We start from the raw sequence: 20,133 nt of genomic DNA, 5'->3' as shown, positions 1-20,133 counted from the left end.
TTCGTTCACCGCCACCAAGTGTGAGCTAAAAAAATGGCGGCTATGTGGGAGAAGTGGAGCTAAGTGAAGTGAACCACTCCGAAAAAGAAATGAAAAAGAACAGACAGTCCACCAAGATTTTTATAAAGAACATGCGTCATACATATTTTTATACAACATTTGTGAATTTACCAACTGAAAACAAAACATGCGAGACGTGTTGTGGGCTACGTTTAAAATAAGCTAAGTCACCCAGTGTAAACGAGCAAGGAATAAACACTAAACCTACCATTTTTGGGCTTCATTTTTTGCATGTTGGAACTGGATTTCACATTCACAAACACACAAGTTTGAACTTTTCCCCTCCAGAGATAAACTCACAAAACTTTGTTGAAGTTTCCAGTACAACTAATCAACTCGGCTCGCCGTCTTCAAACTGATTCTGGCCCCTGTCAGTTCAATATTCATCCACCAGATGGCGCCAACGGACAGAAGCGGCACTTCTGCACTTTTGAAATTATGACATTTTTAAAATGATTATTTAGATAGCAGAATTAACAATTTGAGTCCAAGTGTTCCCCATATTTCAACCACTGCAACAAATGTTTCCACTTGTTGTTTGTGATGAGAAAAATGCTCTTCAGTAGTTGAACGGTCTTTCATTGTCATGTGAGTAGACTGGGTTGCTTTGGCCTTGGTTCCGAGCGTAAGGGTTGGTCCGGGGCCGATCCTGGACGTACGGGTTGTTCACGGATTGGGATTCTGAGTAGGGGTTATTCAGGGGCCTACTTTGGGCGTACGGGTTGGTCTGGTTGCGAGGCCGCGAGTACGGACCACCGTTCACGTCTTCTGGGTTGTCATTGAGCCACTGAAATCCAAGAATGTTGTATTATTTGTAAATAACGTACGGACGGCTCATTTTCTACTCAGAATACGGTACTCACAGAACCTCTGTCATGAGCCGCGGAGCTAGGGCGACTATTGCTCGGCGTCATCTCCAGGTTGATCCCACTGTCCCAGTGACTGGCGGCCGTGGCTCGGGGAATCCTCGGCACCGCTCCGCTGGGGAAGGGTTTGACGCCCGGGACTGGCGTGGGCTTACCCAGAGGGCCCTGCTGATTGGTCGGCAGGCTTGTAACGAGGGGTTCCTTATCGGTAAAGTGGATCACGTCGGGACTCGTGGTTTCCAAATCTTTTTTTGTTTTCTTGGAGATCTTTGGTGCTCTAATAAGAAGTAATACACAACAATATAGTTTTCAACCCAAAAAATCTTTGGAGGTTCTCCTGAGTAATTTCTCCTTATGATATAGTCATGTAATAGACAGTTCAGAAAGAAAAAAAAAATTACTTGGTCGACACGACGATTAGAACGATGATTGTGATGAGCAGTAATCCCCCGAGAACTGAGCCAACGACGACCAAAGCGAGCTTCCATGCTAACAACAAACAACAGAAAGAGGATTTAGACTTTCAATTTGATGGCATTTTATGTACTTTTATCCACATTAACTTCAAAATCATTTGTCGGTCGTACTCACATTCATTGCAGTTAAAACCAGAGTAACCAAATGGACAACTGAAAAGAAAAGAAGATTCAAAATCTAGACAATACATAAAAAATAAAAAGTAATGCGTGATTGTGAAAGCACCTACTCCACACATTCCCTAGTTCCGTTTGGTTTCTGACCACTTGGGCAAGCTGCGGAGGAAGAACAGTTGCAAAATTAGACCTTCTGAACAATGAGTCAGTGATTCAACTCCTGATTCAACTCGAGGATGAATATGGCTGACTTTACTTTCTGTTTCTGTCATGGCTGTTATTTATATTTTCATTTGGCTTCACTTACCAACACAGGCTCTCTGTGGTGTGGTGTGGTATTCTGCGGTGACGTAATCCTTCAAACAGCTGCATAAGAAATCTCCGTCGTCTTTCTCCGAACATGTCGTGGTTTTCTCGTCGCAAGGTTTCTTATCACACAGTTTAGTTTCTATAGTAGATGTGCAAAGAAAATGGGAAAAAAAATCAGTACAAGTTGGCTCGGATGTTGCTAAGTGGAAAGATACAAAGCTTTGTAAAGCTCTGGAAGGAATTGCGGCAAACATACTTGCGAAGCTTGAATTTCTCAGAAGACATCCCCCACATGTGGAGCCGTCGGTCACGGCTTTCTCAATGTCCTGTACTTTGATTTGAGAAGACGTCTGGAAGACCATCTCCACAGAAGCAATGACACCCAGCACGGCTCGTACTTTTGGAGGTTCAATTTTCCTACGCGGTCAAAAGTTGACATGATTAGAAAAAACCTCCCATGGAAGCAGACAGAAGAAGAAATTGCTTTTTGGACTTACTTGAGTTCCAGCAAAATGGACTGCAGGTAACCAGATTCCTTAGTGAAAAGTAAACCAATCTGTGTGATGGATAGAAAAATATATTTTTTAGAGACTTATCAAACAATTCCGTGTAGAAACGCAAGACAAATTTGACCTCATCAGAAATTATCCCGGCAGCAATTTTAAACGTTTCTGATGTTTTGTCTCTCATGTCATCTGTAAATAACAGTATAGGCATTTTCAGCTGTCCGGGGAAGACTTTGGCTGAAATATAAAAAAAATTACAGTTGAGGAAAAAAAAGACAGATTCAAATTTATTCGTGAAACATTTGCATCGCTACTTACCCGTCTCACAACGCTGGCTGTCCTCATTGAAGTAATCGCCGGCCAAACACAAGCAGACGCGGGTATTATTGGCACGAGGCTCGCATTGGCTCCCGCTAGGACATGGCAGTCGCTCGCAGATATCTACACAGAAAGAAACAAAAACATGCAAGACACTTTCCAAAGGATTCGAATATGACTAGATGTACCTGGTACTATTGTGGGCTGAGGATTTGTTGTCGAATTGTTTTGTTCAGGTGTTGTTGAGTTTGGCTGGAGGGTCGAATTGACGGATCCAGGTGTTGTTGGGTTTGGTTGCTCAGTCGGAACGACGGGCGCAGGCGTCGCTGGAACGGGCGTGGTTGGTTTTGGTTGCTCAGTCGGATTGACGGGCGCAGGGGTCGCTGGAGTGGGCGTTGTTGGTTTTGGTTGCTCGGTCGGATTGGCGGGCGCAGGCGTCGCTAGAGTGGGTGTCAGTTCCGGTGCCTCGGGAGGATTGACAGCATTTGTCACGACTAGCTCAACAGCATCTGCAATAAATAAGGGAACAACCAAAATAAGAGTTTGTGTTGAGGCGATTTTAAATTTGGGACTTTGATTTTATAACCTCTATTTCCTTATAATTCTTATATGCTTCTAATAAAGGCCCACAAAAAATAAAAAAATGAAAATAAAAGGGAAGGTATAACAAATGGTTTAGGATTTAATTGCTGTTATCAACACACTAGTCAAATATTGACAGTGTGCACTTGGACTAAGTCAGATATTGAGCGGCTAGGCAAACCAGCTGACTCACGTTGCTAAGAAAAAAGAAAATAACCTTAAAATCGCCAAGATAAAGACAAGATGTAAAAGAAAGAAGTCAAAGTAAGACTTTGAGTAAATTTAGATGTGAACTTCATGATAATTCCATTCAAAAATCATCTTACTTACAGGTCGCAAACAGGCAAAGGATCAATTTCAATTGCGGCATCATCACAGTACTAACAAAATTGTACCACGAAAAAGAAAAAAACAATTCTCCGAAAGCTGCAAGTCGTGTAAGCTTGGTCCTTCCAACTGGGATGATGACGGCTTGGCTCCTGTGCTCACTTTTTAATCATTAGCCACTCCTTCAAGGAGGCTGGAATGTGAGCAGACCAACTGTCCAGGAGGAAAAAGTTTCCCAATGGACGATACAACGAGTGCTTATGAATTTCAGAAGGTTTTCTTTCCTTTTATGGATGAACTGAATGGATAAAACAATGAAAGAGAAAAATTGAACTTTTTTTTTTCTCAAGAGAACCAAACTCACTTTTGCTGGATGGGGGCACGTATTTGTAGTTTTTCGTTGAATTCATTTTGTCATGTCAAATAATTTTCCATTTTAAAATAAATTTCATGTTCAGTGAATAAGGCAACACGGGAGTGTCAAAGGTCACAACATGAATGACATTTATATTCGATGTTGACCTGGTCGACGATGTGTTTATTTTGATGTAGCAAAGTTCCCAAAAAAAACAGAATGAAAGGGAATACATTTAAAAAATGGCAGTGCGGAGGAACACACATTGCTTCCTTTCTTTTGTTGGTTTATAAAGTTGCAACACATCTTCTAGTTTCCATTAAACCCCGAGACAACATCTTGGACAAACATGGTTTCACAACACTTAACGGGAAAACCTGGTGGCCATTAAGTTTGGCCCGGGACAAAGGTGCGGCGAGTGACCTTTGAGCCCTCAATCTCATGATGGATCATTCCACCTTGCTTCTAAAAATAAACTCGTAATACTGACAGGTAGAAATGGTTCCACGCAAAAGCCGGAGCGATCTAAGTCGAATTTGGTCAATAAAAGTTAGACGGTCCTTAACTTCCCGTTTTGCTGGCATTATCTGAAAGTTGACTTTGATCCCGGATGCTATCGAGAAGCAACACACACCTTAACCCAGCCCCGACGTCATCAGAGGGCGTTGGTGGAAAAATAAATTACCCCCCCCCCACACACAATCAGAACAAAACCCACAAATCAATGTTGAGTCACTCAAAGATATCGCTTTCCATGACGGAAATATCAAAAGCAGTAAATAGATTTTTTAACTTAAATAACCTTTATGTTGCCGCATTATTTTGTTCTCAGATTTGATGAGTATGTTCTGAATTTACCTTATAGCGTGACGTTGGCCATTGTAGTTCAAATTTTAGACAGGCAACCTGTGAATACAAATTGAACAATTAACATTCATGCATCAAAATATACTTTTTGACATTTTTGGTCTACTTACCTTTGCCAAAAATGCCGTTTTGGTCCGGATGCTGGAAAAAATAAAGTTTGATAGCGGTAGCCTGCAAAAACAGATAAGATAGACATACAAGCGCTAACTTTCAAGCTAAAGGCATGAATGAAAATGAAGGGACGCCATTTTTTCCCGATTTAAATAGGGTTCTGGTGATGACACAAAAAAAAAAAAAATTGTGGAGAAGTCTTGCACCACCCACAAACCCAAAGGCAATGCTTTTTTGTTTTGTAACAAAAAGTTTTTTTTATTGGCTTCTCTAATCCGGTCATCATCTCAATAACAGGTACAGCCCGGGAAATCATGTCACGAGGGTCTACTACTAATGAGACAAAGGAAGGAAGAGGGAGGGGGAGGCTTCTGCTACAACATTTGGTATTGAGGTGACAGTCAGAAAAAAAAGCCATAAAAATCATGCATACTTGATAAAAACTCAAGACAAAAAATGAACACACATTTTAGTGTTTTGTACATTTTTGTAAACAACATCCTTCTAGAGTTCATATCAAAAACACATTATGGCAAGTAACAAAAATAAGAGATATACCATGAGTGAAAAAAAAAAAAAAAAAAATTCTACGAGGCATCTAGAATGCAACACTGCTTGGCATGGATGTTTCCACATTAAAATAAAACAAACTCCCCCCCTCGCACCACAAAAAAAAAAATACATTTTGCATTTTGACAAGTCACTTGTTCTATCATTGTAAACACAGGCAATGTAAAAATGATGACAACATGTCCAATCTATTCTACAAATATTTCCACTACATACAACATAACGCGTGTCCCTGCTTTCTTACGCTTTTATGATATGAGGTATATTTAGTCAATCTTATCGTCTTTTTCTCTCCATTTCCGTTCAAAGCATAGTGTTTGGAGGGATGTTGCTGGTCTGTCAAGTTTTTTTTTTTTTGTTCTTCCCCCTTTGCAGCTTCAGAGTCCCAGAAAACCAGCAGGGAGGGACAGTTGGGGGGGGGGGGCTCGCAGGGAATTGACTAACTGAAAAAAATCAACCCTGGGTGCCGGGATAGAGAGAATGGCTTTAACCGCGGAAGACAAAGAAGGCCATTGTTCATTGTGAGTGCAGGACTGATGCATATTCAGGAGGCGTGTTGTATAAATTAACTCTTCTGCTGCATTGGTGCTACAAAGGTGTGTGGCGGATAATGGAGAATAAATACAATGTAAAAAAAAAAAAAAAAAAAAAAAGGAAAAAGAAAGAGAGAGAGAGAGAAAAGTTCCAGCATGTCAGTCGAGCTCTGGAGAAACACTTAAATACAAAGAGCTACTCTCAAAATATTGTCGCACAAAATTATGGCAAATCCACTTTTTACATCACCCGACAAACCGCAAGAGACAAATTAAGCCCCGCCCCCCCTTCCAAGAAATTCAAAAATAAAAATGCCCATTAAAAGCATCATCCCACCCTCCCATAACCCTTGTTCACAGTTTTCTCCTTTTAAAATAAACATTAAGAATCACAAACTGAATGGGTTGCTGTTTCTGCTGATGATATGTTTCTTTTTGGGAAAGAAAAAAAAAAAGTGCTTGCTTGATTCCATTGACACGCACACCAAAAAAGTGAGGTGAGCGTTTCCGTTTGCTTGCTGGCTGTCCGTCGTGTTTTCAGTCAAACGCGTTTCAATGGAGTTCTTTTCTCCAAGCTGGTTTCACATTGATACGCAACCGTACCGTCATTTGGACTAAAACATGGTGATCGTGTGGAGTAAAATTGAAGAAAGAAAAAAAAAATTCAAAGCTTTGTCGTTTCAAAGTACACCTGTAAAAACTGTGCTAATTGCATCTCAAAATACAAAGTCTTATTACACAATTTTGCCTATTTCCTGAGTTAATACGTTTCTTGTAACAGACAATATATACTTTTTTTTTTTTGCCATTTGAGTTCTGGGCTTTCCCTGCCACAAGTGTTGTTTTTTTTGAGAGTGTGTAATTATCAACATTATTATTTTACAATGGGATGACGATTGGTAAAACACAAGGGTTTGGAAAGTAATACGAAATGCAAGTTCATCTCTACCCTCAAAATGTTTTAAATTACATTTAATATCTACGGTTTACGATCATTTAAAAAAAAAAAAAAATACTACTTTTTCCCAACAAAATGTAAGAGACTAAAATACGTGATAAAAAAAATAAAAAATTGCATTTGAGGCCATGGAAGACCCTCCCTGGTCATGTTTGCATCAACATTTAATGGCAGTGTTTAAAATAAAATTGCTACGAAAAAGAAAATTTTGATGAGTAGGAGGCGGGGCAGGGTGGACAAAACCAACCCCCCCCCCCTCCATCCCCAACTGGTTTCACCTCGTCTGAGCCTTATCTGAAACTTTGGCTTGTTGGGGTTTTTGATCCTGTACTGACTGGCTCACTGACGTCAGCTAACAAGCTGCTATACCCTGAGAACTCTGAGACCGGAGTCCGTATTCTGTGGTCCACCTCCGCCCCGGGGTCGCTGCCGTAGCTCAGAGGGGTGCGGCGTCCCGACTTGAACTGGGAGCCGAAGGCCTGGGCGAAATTCTCAATCTGGTACGTGGTGGATTCTTTCGGGGGGTTCAAAGGAGACAGGTCCGAGTAGCCGGAACCGTTGGCGGCGCCGGCCCCGCCCTTGGCTTGTTGCCCCTTGGAGCTTTCCGTCTGGGCGGTCAGATCCTGGGGAGGTAGGTTGAAGGCTCCGGGCGAGTGCTGCTTCTCCAGCTGCTCCGTCAGCTCCTGAGAAGGCGTTAGCTGCTGGTGGCTGGCCGGCTCCAGAGTCAGGTGGAAAGCCGCCTGGGAGGGGGAGCCCACCAGCATGCCGTAGTGGGACTTGGACGAGGTGGAGGAAGAAGCGGACGAGGGGGCGGCGATGGGCAGCGGCGAGGAAACGGCGGGAGGGTAGCCGCAATCGTAGACGTGCTTGTCGGCGAACAGGGGCCCCGTGGGACTGGAGCTGCTGGACAGGAGAGTGAAGGGGCCCGTGGCGCCCAGGCTGGGGAAGGGCCCGCTATGGCTGGTGCGCTCCAGAGCCTGCAGGAGGAACTTGGAGTACTCGCTCATCACCGCCGTTTTATCGCCCCCGTTGGCCGCGTCGTCCTCCAGCTCGGGGGTGACAGGCGCCGCCGGCTGGAGGTCCACGTGGTGCGGGTGGTCGGACAGGTCGAAAGCCACGTCGTGGTGGTGCCCCCCGTCCGGCTTATGGCTGTAGTGATCCAGCAGGCTTTGCAGAACCTCGTCCGGGATGCCCGACTTGTCGTGCTTGAGCTCCAGGGGGGACGTGTCCAGCATGGCCAGCGTGGGTTCTGGCCCCAGGGAAACCTGAATGACGCCGCCCCCCTGCGACGCCATGTGGAGAGCGCCCGCTCCGTAGTCGCTATTGACGGCCTGGAGGTACCGCCGCTTTTTCACAAACTGCATCGCGTCGTCGTAGTTGGTGCTGGTGGTGGGACCCTGCTTGCCGCCCCCGCCTCCTTGGAGCAGACCCATGTTGTCCAGCCCGGAAGCGTCCATGTGATCCAAGGAGCCGGCTTTTTGGCCTAACAGTTTGTGTCCGTCGCCGCTGTCTTCCAGAGAAAGGAGAGCCTTATCCAAACCCTTGCGGCCCGCTTTTTTAAACACCAATTTGGGAGAGCGGCCCTGCATGGCCGAGCCCGAAGGTTGCTCCATGCTGTAGTCCTGCAGGCCCATGGCGGCGGAGGACGAGGCCGCCGATGCGGCCGCGCTCTTCTTCCTCTTGCGCTCGCCGCCCTCCCCGTTTTTGGACTTGGCCCGCTTGCGCCCGGAGGTGCTCGCGTTTCCCTGAGTGAGTGAATAGCTGCCCTGGCCCAGCTCGGCCTCGCTGAGCTCCAGCATGTTGGGGTCCAGGCCCTTCTTTATGGCTTCTCCGCAAGTCCGCTTGTGCTTCAGTAACCGGTCGGTTCTTGAGAAAAACTACAACGTTGACAAAGAGACAAAAACAATCAAATGCAAAACTCATTTGACCGGTGCGGAAAAACGTCAGCCCCAAACCTACTTGTTGGCACGTATCGCATCGATACGGCTTCTCGCCGCTGTGCGTGCGTTTATGTCGCTCCATGTGGTACTTCTGGATGAAACGCATGTTGCACTGGTCGCAGCTGAACGGCTTCTCCCCTGCGACAAACAGCCGGGGACGTCGTTTGCGACTTACGGCAAAGTCCGATTGAAATGGGCCAACTCACCGCTGTGGATCTTCTCATGCCGCTGGAGCAGGTACTTCTGAATGAAGCTCATGTTACACTGACTGCACCGGAAAGGCCTCTCACCTGTGCGATCAAGAGTACAACCGTCCCCACATCACATTAACTAGCGCTCGGCCTCATTTCTGAGTAGACGTTGCCGCCACGTGGCCGTTTTTTTTTTCCCCAGCTAGGAAGCAATTGTGAGGGATAAAGGGACTGAGAACTTCCCGGCAAAGGGGATGACTAACACGTCTAGAAAGACATGAGCAATGGATGAGTCAGCTCCCGGGAGTCGGCCATGACGCCATGCTACCCGACGGAGGCGCAAAAGCGCGAGCAGGAAAGCCTCTCACCTGTGTGTATGAGCACGTGTCTGCGCAAGTGATAGGAGCTGCGAAAGGCGGCGTTGCAGTGCTCGCAGATATGCGGTTTGGAGTTTGGGGACAGGCAGGCTCCGTCCGCGTCCAGCATCATGGCCTACGGGACAACCAGGAGACGCTTAGGTCTGAGCCCGCTCATTACTCGGATAGAACCACAGGATTAACCTTTGCGGCATCGTTGCGTTTCCGCCGGGCTTTGCCTCCCTGTCCGTCCCCGTTGGTCCGCCTCCCTCTTTTTCCCGACGAATCTTTTGGCTCTTTACCCGCTCGTCCTGACATCTGAGGGCAAAGCGTGAACGAGATCAGTCTCAAAGTGACACGCGCGTGTGAACCTCGGCGTTCCCACTCACCGGGTCCCCGAGGGAGCGCACGTTGCTGTGGCTGAGGTCGTGCAGGAGCATGTTATGGTGATTCTGGTGGTGGTTGCCGTACGACATGTCCGGCATGTCGGAGGCGCTCTTCCCCGCGCCGGCGCAATTCATCGACACGCCCCCGCCGCCTCCGCCGTAGAGAGGCATGCGATAATCCAGCTCGCTTAGCCGCTCCTGCTTGATGCCCATGCTGTGGAGGAAGCCGCCCGCATTGGCCACGCCGGCGCTCTGGTGATCCGGGGGCGAGTCGCGCTCCTTCTTGAGGACCATCTCCTGCGGGAGGTCGCCCATGACCGGCTGCGGCGTGAGCCGCGTGAAGCTGGTGACGGGCGGCAGGTGGCTGAACATGAGCATGCCGGGCGCAAAATTGGGATCCATGCCACCGTTGCGCAAAAACTCATTGCTGATTTTGTCTTGGATAATACTCATGGTGGTAGCTTTGCTGTGTGCGGGCGCGGGTCAGGCCAATGTATCTAACGAGGATGGCAGGAGAACACCCTGAAAAAGACCACACGCAACGTTACACTAACCTGGATGTCAAACCGATTGTGACACTTTAGGTAACCTGGAGTCCAAATGTAAAATTTGGAGTGAAACACTGTGACTCTTCACCATTTTATACACTCATCTGCACATTGGCCAAGCAAATGTGAAAGTAAAAAAATCTGATGTAAGAGCAAACGTCTGCCTACAATACAATCTAAAATATGCATTTATTTTTAATGAAGCTACATATAAGCGAAAAAGTCAAATCTGGAGTGAATTCGTGTTGTTTTCGACACGCGTTTGCAACTCAGCCGATCAAACGTTAATGTCAACGCAACATTACTAATTAGTCGGTTCGCTAGACTTGCCTAAACAAACGCTATTTAGGTCAAACACGACTTGACGTTTGAGCAATGCAACTAGGACACACTCTTGTGCCTAAAGCAGCAGTTGAAAGCTTCGACGAGTCGTTCTCGAGCCAAAATGCGAGGCGACCATTTGTCTCGGCGACATATTGAACACAGAGCAGATGAGCTTTTGTCATCCATAATAGTTAGCCAGCTAGTTAGCATAGCAGCCGACTCACCACAATGAGCCCGACGACGCATCATCGAGATCGCCTCGAAACCTTGGCGCAAAATGATTGCAAAAGCACCACAAGTCATTCAAAAAAGTTGTATTTGAAGCCACGGCTTGCAAAATAAAAAAAGACCAAAGTTCCCTTTTTGTTACCCTGAATAAATCGCCCATCAATTGGCTATTTAAAAATGGATAAGCAACTGCTCGACAAAAATGGTATCATATCAATCGATATACATTTGGATAAACAATGCATCGTGTTGAATTGATCTTGAACTTTTCCACGAGCTGGCGTGATGTGATCATCTCTCGAGCTTTGCAGGCGAAATTAGATCTCGCTGGCTGGCGCTCCGTTTATTGATAGCTAACTTTAGCCGTAATTACGAGCGGATAATCATTACCGAGCGTGCGTGTGGCTGGCAAAAACCTCACCGAGGCTATTTCTGTTCCACGTCGACTCCAGATCCAATGAGCAAACACGGGCGATCGCGGCTCAAATAAAGCCAGATTCGAGCTTTAGCACCCAGTTGTGTTAATAACAATCAAACTAGCCACGAGCTAGTTAGCCGGCTGCTAACGCGCTAGCAGTTAGCTCCGAGTGAAAAGCCGCATTACGGCCCGTGCATCACAAACAATGATGCTGCCTTTCAGTGCATCTCCCCCGCGGTTGCGAGCCAGCGTCGCTTCGCGAGGATCTCGACGGAGTCCGGACCGAACCGCCAACCCGCTTGAGTTCTCGCTCACCTACACATGACCGCAGACGGCTTGGAACGTGCCCGTGGAGCCTCCGTATTCGCAGCTTTGGAGGGTTTTATTGCCAAAACACTGTTCTCCGGCGGTCGCTGCTTTCTTCCATCTTGTCGTGGCGCGGGGGATTATGGGTGCAGGCGGACCGACGGGTCATGAGAGGAGACAGCAGCAACAGCAGCCGCAGTCGCAGCCGCAGCCAGTCGATGACGTTGTGGACCGACTTGCAAATGCATGCGCATGCAATCGTGTGAATCAGCAACCTGTTTTTTTTCTGGAACAAAATAACACAATTTTGCCTCCCTTCATGAATATTCTACCATAGAAGTACAGACGCAATAGAATTTTTGCCCACAGGGTAACTATTAGATTCCACAGTTTGTACTTTCCCGAACTTCAATGTCAAATGTTGCCTACCCGTATTACGAACCGCTATACAATCGGCTATACAATATAAATATAAGTATAGCCGATGAAGCGCAGTTAACTTATATGTGCTTCAGACATTTACCACAAGAGGGCGACAAAGCAATTCAAAACATCCACCCACCATCATATTACATGGTTACTCAGTCCAGTGTCTTACGTGTATGTGTATTTCTGCCCCGCAGCATGGCGCTCAAAAAAGTGAGCACTGAGAAGAACGATGTGTGCAACACAAGCGTACGAATTTACAGTATGGGCTATACATATTTATAATGGTATGTGCTTCAGACATTCACCACGAGAGGGCGACAGAGCAATTCAAATAGTCACAGCTTTTATAAACGATATAAAACGTCTGCACACAGTTCAAATGCAAGGGTTTTGTTATTAAAAGGGCAGGCATAAACCATTTTTTTCCATTATCGTGATCTATACTATACAACTCGGGAATAAACTATTTAAAACAGGGCATGTTTACTAATCCCTCCCTCCTTTCATCCATCCATCGAGTTTTGGAAGACCCCTCCGTGCTGAAGCGCGCACTGAAGCCTGTAATGAGCATGCAACTATCTTAATTTGGAAAGCGCACTGAGTGCGGTGGATTTAGCACGCGGACAAAGTTGGCACTTGCGTCAAAGGACCACGCGTGCGCGCGCGCTCTACTGTGCGCGCCACTCGAACACCAGCGCCTGGCGTTCATTCGCAGTTTAGCACCTCCGAAGATGCGTGCGGCGGGCTGAATGCACATTGCTCTTGCCGCGGAGGAGGGTGGCCGGGCGGGTGGAGGTGCAAGGAGCGCAGCAAACTTGCACCAACAGCAAGTCTTGAGCGCTTGAAAGAAAGGGCCGATCGATCCGCACCATGGCAGCCATACGCAGGAAATTCGGCGAGGACTACCAGGTGGTGAACACCAACCAGAGCATGACTTTCTGCGCGCCGGCCAAGAAGAAGCGGCAGCGTTTCGTGGAGAAGAACGGGCGCTGCAACGTGCAGCACGGCAACCTGGGCGGCGAGACGAGCCGCTACATCTCGGACCTGTTCACCACCTTGGTGGACCTCAAGTGGCGCTGGAACCTGCTCATCTTCATCCTCACCTACACGGTGGCGTGGTTGGTGATGGCTTCCATGTGGTGGCTCATCGCCTACATCCGCGGCGACCTGAGCCACGGCGGCCACGACGCGTCCTACACGCCGTGCGTGGCCAACGTGTACAACTTCCCCTCCGCCTTCCTCTTCTTCATCGAGACCGAGGCCACCATCGGCTACGGCTACCGCTACATCACCGAGAAGTGCCCCGAGGGGATCATTCTCTTTCTCTTCCAGTCACTGCTGGGCTCCATCGTGGACGCCTTCCTCATCGGCTGCATGTTCATCAAGATGTCGCAGCCCAAGAAGCGCGCCGAGACGCTCATGTTCAGCCAGGACGCCGTCATCTCGCAGCGGGACGGCAAATTGTGCCTCATGTTCAGGGTGGGCAACCTAAGGAACAGCCACATGGTCTCTGCGCAGATCAGGTGCAAGCTCATCAAGGTAAGAAGAAGCAAAGTTGGACCGTTCTTCTGCGCTCTGCACAAAGAGACAGAGGTGCAAACCACCCAACTTTGCCTTCCAAAAGTACACCATCTTAATGCTAACATGTGTTGTCCTTCTAATTTGAACACAAACAGTGAAGCAACACATGAAGACAGCCAAGATAACAATAGTAGCACTCTTTACTATGCCAAAATTGATGCGTATCACCACAACTTACTAAGCTTACAGTGCCATCTAGTGGCCAAACTAGAAGGCGCAGCACCATCTCAATGGGTATCGAAGCATAAAATGACTGTCAAAATTGCTCTGTTGGTTTCTTTCAAACAAAAAGGGTCTTTTTTTTTCCATTCAAGTGCACCATGTGAACGTTTGACCACATCCATTCTTTTGAACGACATCCCTATGATTTATCAGCACTTATAGAGGCCTGCATTGAATTCCCATTAGTCTGTAGAATTGAATTGTGACCCCTAAGGGCCAGTGTGAATACCACAGCCCATTGCGTTATGGCACCGTGCAATCAAAATGGGACCAGTCAAGAAGAAAAGTGCATATTGGATGAGAAACTCCATCAACCCATGAACTAAAGCACCTTTGAGTCAGCTGGAGAATATCTTGGGCTGACTTTGTGTCGGAGGCGGTGATCACTCTGGACTCGAGCTCCCGCACAGTCCCTCCGTGAAGTCTACTTGATCCCATGTGTGTTCTTGCTTCTTCATGGCTGAGTGGCCCGGGCCACAGCATGAGGGTCATCACACTGCGTCCTGCCTCAGTCAGCAGAAAAGCTCTCCACGGGCTGTAATTCCAAGTTCAGCCTGGCTCTAAATGTCCTCAGCTCAGATGGATGGCTCCCTGGGGGACAATGTCGGTGGGGCACTATATATGCTTTGATTAAAGCCGTGATTGAGCCAATTCGTGCACTCGCTGGACCGCACGTTATTTTGTCTCTGTACAATTTCCAGCCTCTAACTGCTGTTTGATATCTCCTCCAAGGCAGCGCTATAGATTGATGTGTCATTGTCATCCGCCGTGTCCAACAATAACAAGCTTTTGCCACCAAACGTGTTTTTTTCTGTAGTCCAAACAGAAAATGATTTGCTTTGTTGTAACTCAGGGAGTTAGTCACGCTTTTTGTCCCGGTGCAGCAGCGCCATGATCTCAAGTGACAGTTTTGCCCTCTGGGGAAAAGTCACAGAGAAGGCACTGTGGATACACTCATGCTGGCCACATCATTAGGGACACCTTGAATTAACGCCGAGTGTGTACAATCAATTGAATGCGCTCGATCAAGCCTGGCAGAAACAACAACACGGCAGTTTGGACTCACGGCTGAAGGTCAGAGTCGGGATGGTGGTCCTTCAAGGTGACGTGGGGGTCGGTTGAGGCGTGCAGTAATAAATCCCAACTCCTGATAATGATGTGGAGCTGCACAAACTTGGCCGTGATCAAGTGATGCGGGTTTAGCGGGCAAAGACACGGGTTGTAAATCGTTGCACGGGCCGGATACTTTGCCAAAAGAAAATCAGTTGATTACATTAGCAGTATGTCAGTTATTTGCCACGCGTGGCTGAAACGGAACCTCATTTGCATAAGGTGCCGATCGCTCGTTTCACGAGTCGGTTAATGGTTCCATCTATAAAATGCCAGATAAAACAGTGGATAACCATTTGGGACTAAATTGGATTACACCATTCAATAGTAAGTTTTCAAAGGAATATTTTCACAATAACAATCAGCAATAATAATAATACTGATGAACTTTCAACCTAATGTTGAGACTGCCATCTAGTGGTAAAAAAAATTCTGTTCATGAAGCAAATATGAAGCTTCATTTTCCCATGAGTCAAAATTTGCAGTTTGCAAGACTCGTCAATACCGAGCCAAAGATTACCCCGGCAACTCAAGTGTGTGTGGCTGGATTTTTACTGATTTGAATTCGGGTCAACTTGTTTGAATCCTCTCAGCAGCTCTTGCTGAGGCTGCTTTTTTTTTTTTCCACGATAAGGGCCAAGAAAAAGCAAAAGCGCCGCCGCCGCAGCGTCCACGGGGACCTTTTCCATTAATACAATCGAAAGCGGTATCCGATAAGTACCTTTGACTTTTCGAGTCGATGAACGTGAGTTCACCTCAGAAACAGGAGCTTGTCATGCATGTCGTGACGTTGCTCCTCAGCAGGGGAGCCGGCGATCTGTGGGCACAGACGTCTTCCTGTGAAATGTCACACGCTCCTGTCCTCCACATTGCTGTGAATACAAATGACTGCCCGTTTGCCATCTGTGGTTGCTCACCGAAAAAAAAACAGGAAGTAGAATTTAAAAAAGAAAAAAAAAAGATTATTAATTTTGTGGTGACCTCAAGATCTTTCGGTGTGTTTCCGCAGTCTCGTCAGACCCCAGAAGGCGAGTTCCTGCCTCTGGACCAGTGCGAGCTGGACGTGGGCTTCGGCACGGGCGCCGACCAGCTCTTCCTGGTGTCGCCGCTCACCATCTGCCACGAGATCAACGCCAAGAGCCCCTTCTTCGACCTGTCGCAACGCTCGCTCATGAGCGAGCAATTTGAGATCGTCGTCATCCTGGAAGGCATTGTGGAGACCACCGGTGAGAGATCCACTTTGGGGGTCAAATGCTCTGATCCTTTCTTGAGTTGCTAAAGTTTGAGAAACTCAAATTTGACTAATAAGTAAAGTCTGGACTCAATAATTTGTGTGAATTAGCCTCCAGCAATTTTCTTTGCAATATTTAACAGAATGTTTAATTAATGGCCTTGAATGATGCACGCTTCAAGCTCGTCTCCATTTCCGCCATGTATTCTTCTTCGTTCTTCCCTGAGGCGATTGTCCACTTTTCACTTTAATGTCCTTTTTTTTCCTTAATGCTCCAATTTCCCTTTTCCGTCATTTGAAATATTGATGGACCGTCTCGTCGCGACAGGCATGACATGTCAAGCGCGGACATCTTACACGGAAGATGAAGTCTTATGGGGCCATCGTTTTCTGCCAGTCATGTCTCTGGAGGAGGGCTTCTTCAGGGTGGACTACTCTCAGTTCCACAACACCTTCGAGGTGCCCACACCTCCCTACAGCGTCAAAGAGCAAGAGGAGAAGTCGTCGCTGACGTCGCCCAACGTTCTCCCGGTGGCCCCCGCGCCCTCCTCCCCCCTGGCGGGCAACCGAGGGGGCCGCAGAGGGAGGCTCCTCTCGGCCGACAACGTGGAACCTGCGGAGGAGCAGGCCACCAGGCTGCCCAGCAAACTGCAACGCATGAGCTCTACCAGAGACGAGCAAGTGTGGAGGGGTGCCAAGGCCACCACGACGGTGCCCTTGCCCGGCGGCGGCAAGGCTTCCAGCATGGGCGACCTGCCGCTCAGCATCCAGAGGGTGAGGTCCAGCTCCATCCCCGCCGCTCGCCAAGGGGGGCGGGCCGAGGAGCAGGTCCAGCTCTTGTCCTTGGACGGGGACGCCGAGGAGGCCGAGAGGCAGCACAGACCGGCGGCGTCCCTTAACACCATCGCCGGCGGGCGTCCGGAGGACAACTTGCCCGCCAAACTGCGCAGAATGAACGCAGACCGTTAATTCCAAAAAAGTTGAGATCAGGCTTTCGTTTCACTTTGACCACATGTTGTTATATTGCAGCCAAATATGAGTAAATGGCAAGAAAGTGAAGCGTGGTGTCCACACCGCACGGCCGATAAAGAGCAGTTGTAAATTCACCTGCAGCTTTTATTTGCCGGCTACCCTCAGAGAGACCATAAGCCATCCATCCGCCCCTACTGTGAGGATGGCTCGCCATCTGTAAGCCCCGCCCCCGTCCTTCTGCCCTTGAGCATCTTCGTTTCTCTCACAGACTCTCTTACCGGATGAAACGCTTCTTATCTGTAAGCAAAGCACGGAAACATTCTGCGGTATAGGATCGACTACAAATCGTTTTTATCGCTTTTTGTCAGAAATCAAATTTAAGAGAATCACTGTCTCTAGAAATAATAAACATGCCAACCTAGCATTAAACTAGAAAAGTCAGAAAAAAAGTCTTGAGCTAGCCAAATTGTTTTGTGACATAATGAAGGTACAAAACCAATTCTACCTCTTCCTTCCAATTTTATTTTTAATCAAGGTTGATCTATAACCATCAATGGCACTTAATGAAGTGGGTGAACGTTCCATTTATTTTCTTCATTTGAAAAATTCACTGTGAATTTGTTGAAACTGAATGACAAAAACAAGTTGCTCCCACTTGGTCACACTGTAAATGTGCAGCCCTTGACTTGTATTCCTTTTTATTTTTTTAAACTTATCAAAAGCCATCGCCTCGATAAAGGAAACCCTTTTAATCTATTTTACTCCAAATGAGCCATAATATAAAAAGTACAGCTTGTATGCATTTCTTTGATACACTTTGGGCAGTTTGAAGAACATCTTTTCCATCTTAAATTGATTTATGAAAAATATAAGACGGCATGCGATGCTTTCAGGGGAGGAATTGTTGCATTATTGCATTAAAAAAAAAAAAAAGCTACGGGAAGGGAGGGGCAGGGGCATTTCTCAAGTGCTAAATAAATTCTTTGCAAACCCAGCCGTGTGTGTCGGTTGGTGTAATACTTTTGGCTGCAGAAGAAAAAAAAAAAGCCCTCAAGGCTCGGCGTGCCACCTGCTTAAATCAACAAGCATCAAATATTCAAAAGCCTCAAATACGATTGCGTGTTTTGAATCAGTCCTCAAATCTGAATTCAAGATGGTGACTGCAAGTCTGGCAAACGTGGTCTCTGATCCTCCCCGTCTCCTGTGAACCAAATAAACCCAGTTAATATCTTTGACGTCTATAACTGTTAATGGCACTGAATGAGTTAAGCTGTTAGCACTCTCAAATGTTCTTTAAGTGTTTTCTCCATCGGTCCCGGCGGACGTGAGTCGTCGTTATTTGCCAGCGCAAAGTGTTTGTTTTGTTAACATTGCCCGAGGCTCGGTCCGTCGGGAAGCTAAGCTTGGCTTTTCATGAACCTTCTCAACATGTCTGCTCAAAGTTCTTAGTCAGAAACAAAATAATACTGGCAAAAGTGCAATTTCTGTCCCTTTTTTTCTATAACGATGTTTGAGCCCGCTTATAAAGATTTTTTTTTTTCCACAACAAGGTGAGTCACTGTCATCATGACGTGGGAGAAGAGAGCAGCACGTTGTTGATCCTCGTGCAGGCTCTCTCGGGAAGAGCTTGGTAATCTGACTGAACATCCGCACTGACCAGATGCTCATCCATAGTCAATGAGCGCAAAAAAAAAAGGAGAATGACGGAAAAGCAGTGTCATTAGTCGGGCTGGGTGCGAAATTACGTGGGCTCAACTTTGACCCGTGTGCATGACAACAAGCCGTTTACAGGTGGATTCAGAGAGAGGAAAAAAAAAGATGCACCTATAGAGTGGCGAAGAGGAAAATAAAATCAAACTGGTGAAGAAAAAAAAGGAAAAATAGAAGGGGAAAAAAAAAATAGTGAGCTGAAAACATTTAGCCCATGAGATAGCGATGGAATACATTTACATGAATGGAGGTGAAACATCACGCCAAAATTATAGCCACAGCGCGAAGCTTCAAGCATTCATCTTTTTTCTAACCTCGGAGGATGATTACAAAGTTACTTTGATCCAAAACATCAGCACGAAACACTTCACCTTGAACGCTGCTACATGAAAATTGCAAAATAAATGGGCTGACTCAGAGAGTGCGATGCTACACCGATGTCACGAATCAAAAATGATTATCGTTCGTCAATGCAGCTTAAAATAACGCTTGGGCTCAACGCAACAGTATTTCTCAGAGATGAGATATTCCGACATAGTTTGAGCAAAGCGACGGAAGCTTTGTTTGTTTTTATGAGGCCTGTCACTCCATTAGAGCGACACAATCTTATTACACAACCTTCGCCATGTTGTAATTGCGCTCTTGGACATTTTTTTTTTTACATCCAAGAGGAGGCAGCTGCTGTCGAGCCACCGAGCAGATGAGGCATCCTGTTTTGTTTTGAGCGAAACACAAAGCTTTCACGATCACATGGCTTGCTAAATATTTGATCAATTTTTTAATAAGTGAGCCGCTCGGGGACGACTTTACCCGGTTCACATGTGTCTCGGTGAGGCAGAAAAACAAACTAGGTGTCGTGATTATTTCAAAAGCGTGAGTGTCGACAGTGATGAGCTGCTTTTGATGACTTTTAAAAATTTGCATTACAGAGATTTCTCCTCCCCCACACTGCTCAGCTACCAACATCTTCACACAACGACAAAATGTTTTTTATCTTCTCAGGCAGGCCAAAAGTGAGAGTAATCAGCAAGTGTCAACAACCTTGACCAAGAAGTTGCTTCAATAGCCCAAACGGCCTTGCAAGTCTATTTGCACTTATGTAAATCTTTCATCTTCCTCCAACACGTTGACTCAATCCCATCTGGCATTGAACCTTCAAAAGAACGCCACGGGAATCCAAATTTCTTCCTCACGCTAGTTACATATTTTGTAGGACACCAGCAACT

At 46.7% G+C, this 20,133-nt stretch overlaps 3 protein-coding genes across 6 annotated transcripts; 1 reads left to right on the top strand and 2 right to left on the bottom strand.

Annotated features, from left to right (window-relative positions):
• Nucleotides 1–102: 102 nt before the first annotated feature.
• On the bottom strand, nucleotides 103–3,728 carry muc13b (mucin 13b, cell surface associated). 3 transcript variants are annotated; one of them, XM_088360075.1, is made up of 12 exons: nucleotides 3,565–3,724; nucleotides 2,841–3,161; nucleotides 2,653–2,775; nucleotides 2,462–2,571; nucleotides 2,326–2,384; nucleotides 2,085–2,245; nucleotides 1,827–1,967; nucleotides 1,633–1,678; nucleotides 1,518–1,555; nucleotides 1,328–1,415; nucleotides 924–1,203; nucleotides 103–847 (listed from the first exon to the last, which is right to left on the bottom strand). In XM_088360075.1, the coding sequence occupies exons 1-12, from the start codon at nucleotides 3,605–3,607 to the stop codon at nucleotides 620–622; spliced, it is 1,638 nt and encodes a 545-aa protein (XP_088216201.1). In that variant the 5' UTR covers nucleotides 3,608–3,724; the 3' UTR covers nucleotides 103–619. The 3 variants fall into 3 exon arrangements, with proteins under 3 accessions (XP_088216201.1, XP_088216202.1, XP_088216203.1); XM_088360076.1 differs by having other exon boundaries at nucleotides 2,462–2,523; XM_088360077.1 differs by having other exon boundaries at nucleotides 698–847; nucleotides 929–1,203; nucleotides 3,565–3,728.
• Nucleotides 3,729–5,124: 1,396 nt separating this feature from the next.
• znf281b (zinc finger protein 281b) lies at nucleotides 5,125–11,893 on the bottom strand. Of its 2 annotated transcripts, none has more exons than XM_088360913.1 (7): nucleotides 11,662–11,893; nucleotides 9,832–10,350; nucleotides 9,647–9,760; nucleotides 9,455–9,578; nucleotides 9,102–9,185; nucleotides 8,915–9,033; nucleotides 5,125–8,832 (listed from the first exon to the last, which is right to left on the bottom strand). In XM_088360913.1, exons 2-7 carry the CDS (start codon nucleotides 10,279–10,281, stop codon nucleotides 7,246–7,248), a joined length of 2,478 nt encoding a protein of 825 aa, XP_088217039.1. In that variant the 5' UTR covers nucleotides 10,282–10,350; nucleotides 11,662–11,893; the 3' UTR covers nucleotides 5,125–7,245. The 2 variants fall into 2 exon arrangements, with proteins under 2 accessions (XP_088217039.1, XP_088217040.1); XM_088360914.1 differs by lacking the exon at nucleotides 11,662–11,893 and adding an exon at nucleotides 11,350–11,636.
• A 747-nt stretch (nucleotides 11,894–12,640) lies between these two features.
• On the top strand, nucleotides 12,641–17,882 carry kcnj19b (potassium inwardly rectifying channel subfamily J member 19b). Its single transcript, XM_088360915.1, has 3 exons — nucleotides 12,641–13,620; nucleotides 16,004–16,220; nucleotides 16,554–17,882. Exons 1-3 carry the CDS (start codon nucleotides 12,952–12,954, stop codon nucleotides 17,192–17,194), a joined length of 1,527 nt encoding a protein of 508 aa, XP_088217041.1. The 5' UTR covers nucleotides 12,641–12,951; the 3' UTR covers nucleotides 17,195–17,882.
• The last annotated feature ends 2,251 nt before the right edge of the window (nucleotides 17,883–20,133 follow it).

The sequence above is a fragment of the Syngnathus floridae genome, chromosome 18, assembly GCF_059516105.1.
Source record: "Syngnathus floridae isolate MCC-2025c chromosome 18, RoL_Sflo_1.0, whole genome shotgun sequence".
NCBI lineage: Eukaryota > Metazoa > Chordata > Actinopteri > Syngnathiformes > Syngnathidae > Syngnathus > Syngnathus floridae.
This window is presented reverse-complemented; position numbering and strand designations above follow the sequence as displayed.

Coding starts and splice junctions, on each gene's coding strand:
- muc13b (XM_088360075.1), bottom strand. CDS start 3,607: ATGATGCCGCAATTGAAATTGATCCTTTGCCTGTTTGCGACCT. Junction 2,385..2,461: donor CCGGGATAATTTCTGATGAG/GTCAAATTTGTC, acceptor TCCATCACACAG/ATTGGTTTACTTTTCACTAA. Junction 1,968..2,084: donor GAGAAATTCAAGCTTCGCAA/GTATGTTTGCCG, acceptor CATCTACTATAG/AAACTAAACTGTGTGATAAG.
- znf281b (XM_088360913.1), bottom strand. CDS start 10,281: ATGAGTATTATCCAAGACAAAATCAGCAATGAGTTTTTGCGCAACGGT. Junction 9,761..9,831: donor TGCGCTCCCTCGGGGACCCG/GTGAGTGGGAAC, acceptor CTTTGCCCTCAG/ATGTCAGGACGAGCGGGTAA. Junction 9,579..9,646: donor AACGCAACGATGCCGCAAAG/GTTAATCCTGTG, acceptor GTTGTCCCGTAG/GCCATGATGCTGGACGCGGA.
- kcnj19b (XM_088360915.1), top strand. CDS start 12,952: ATGGCAGCCATACGCAGGAAATTCGGCGAGGACTACCAGGTGGTGAAC. Junction 13,621..16,003: donor TCAGGTGCAAGCTCATCAAG/GTAAGAAGAAGC, acceptor GTGTTTCCGCAG/TCTCGTCAGACCCCAGAAGG. Junction 16,221..16,553: donor AGGCATTGTGGAGACCACCG/GTGAGAGATCCA, acceptor TCGTCGCGACAG/GCATGACATGTCAAGCGCGG.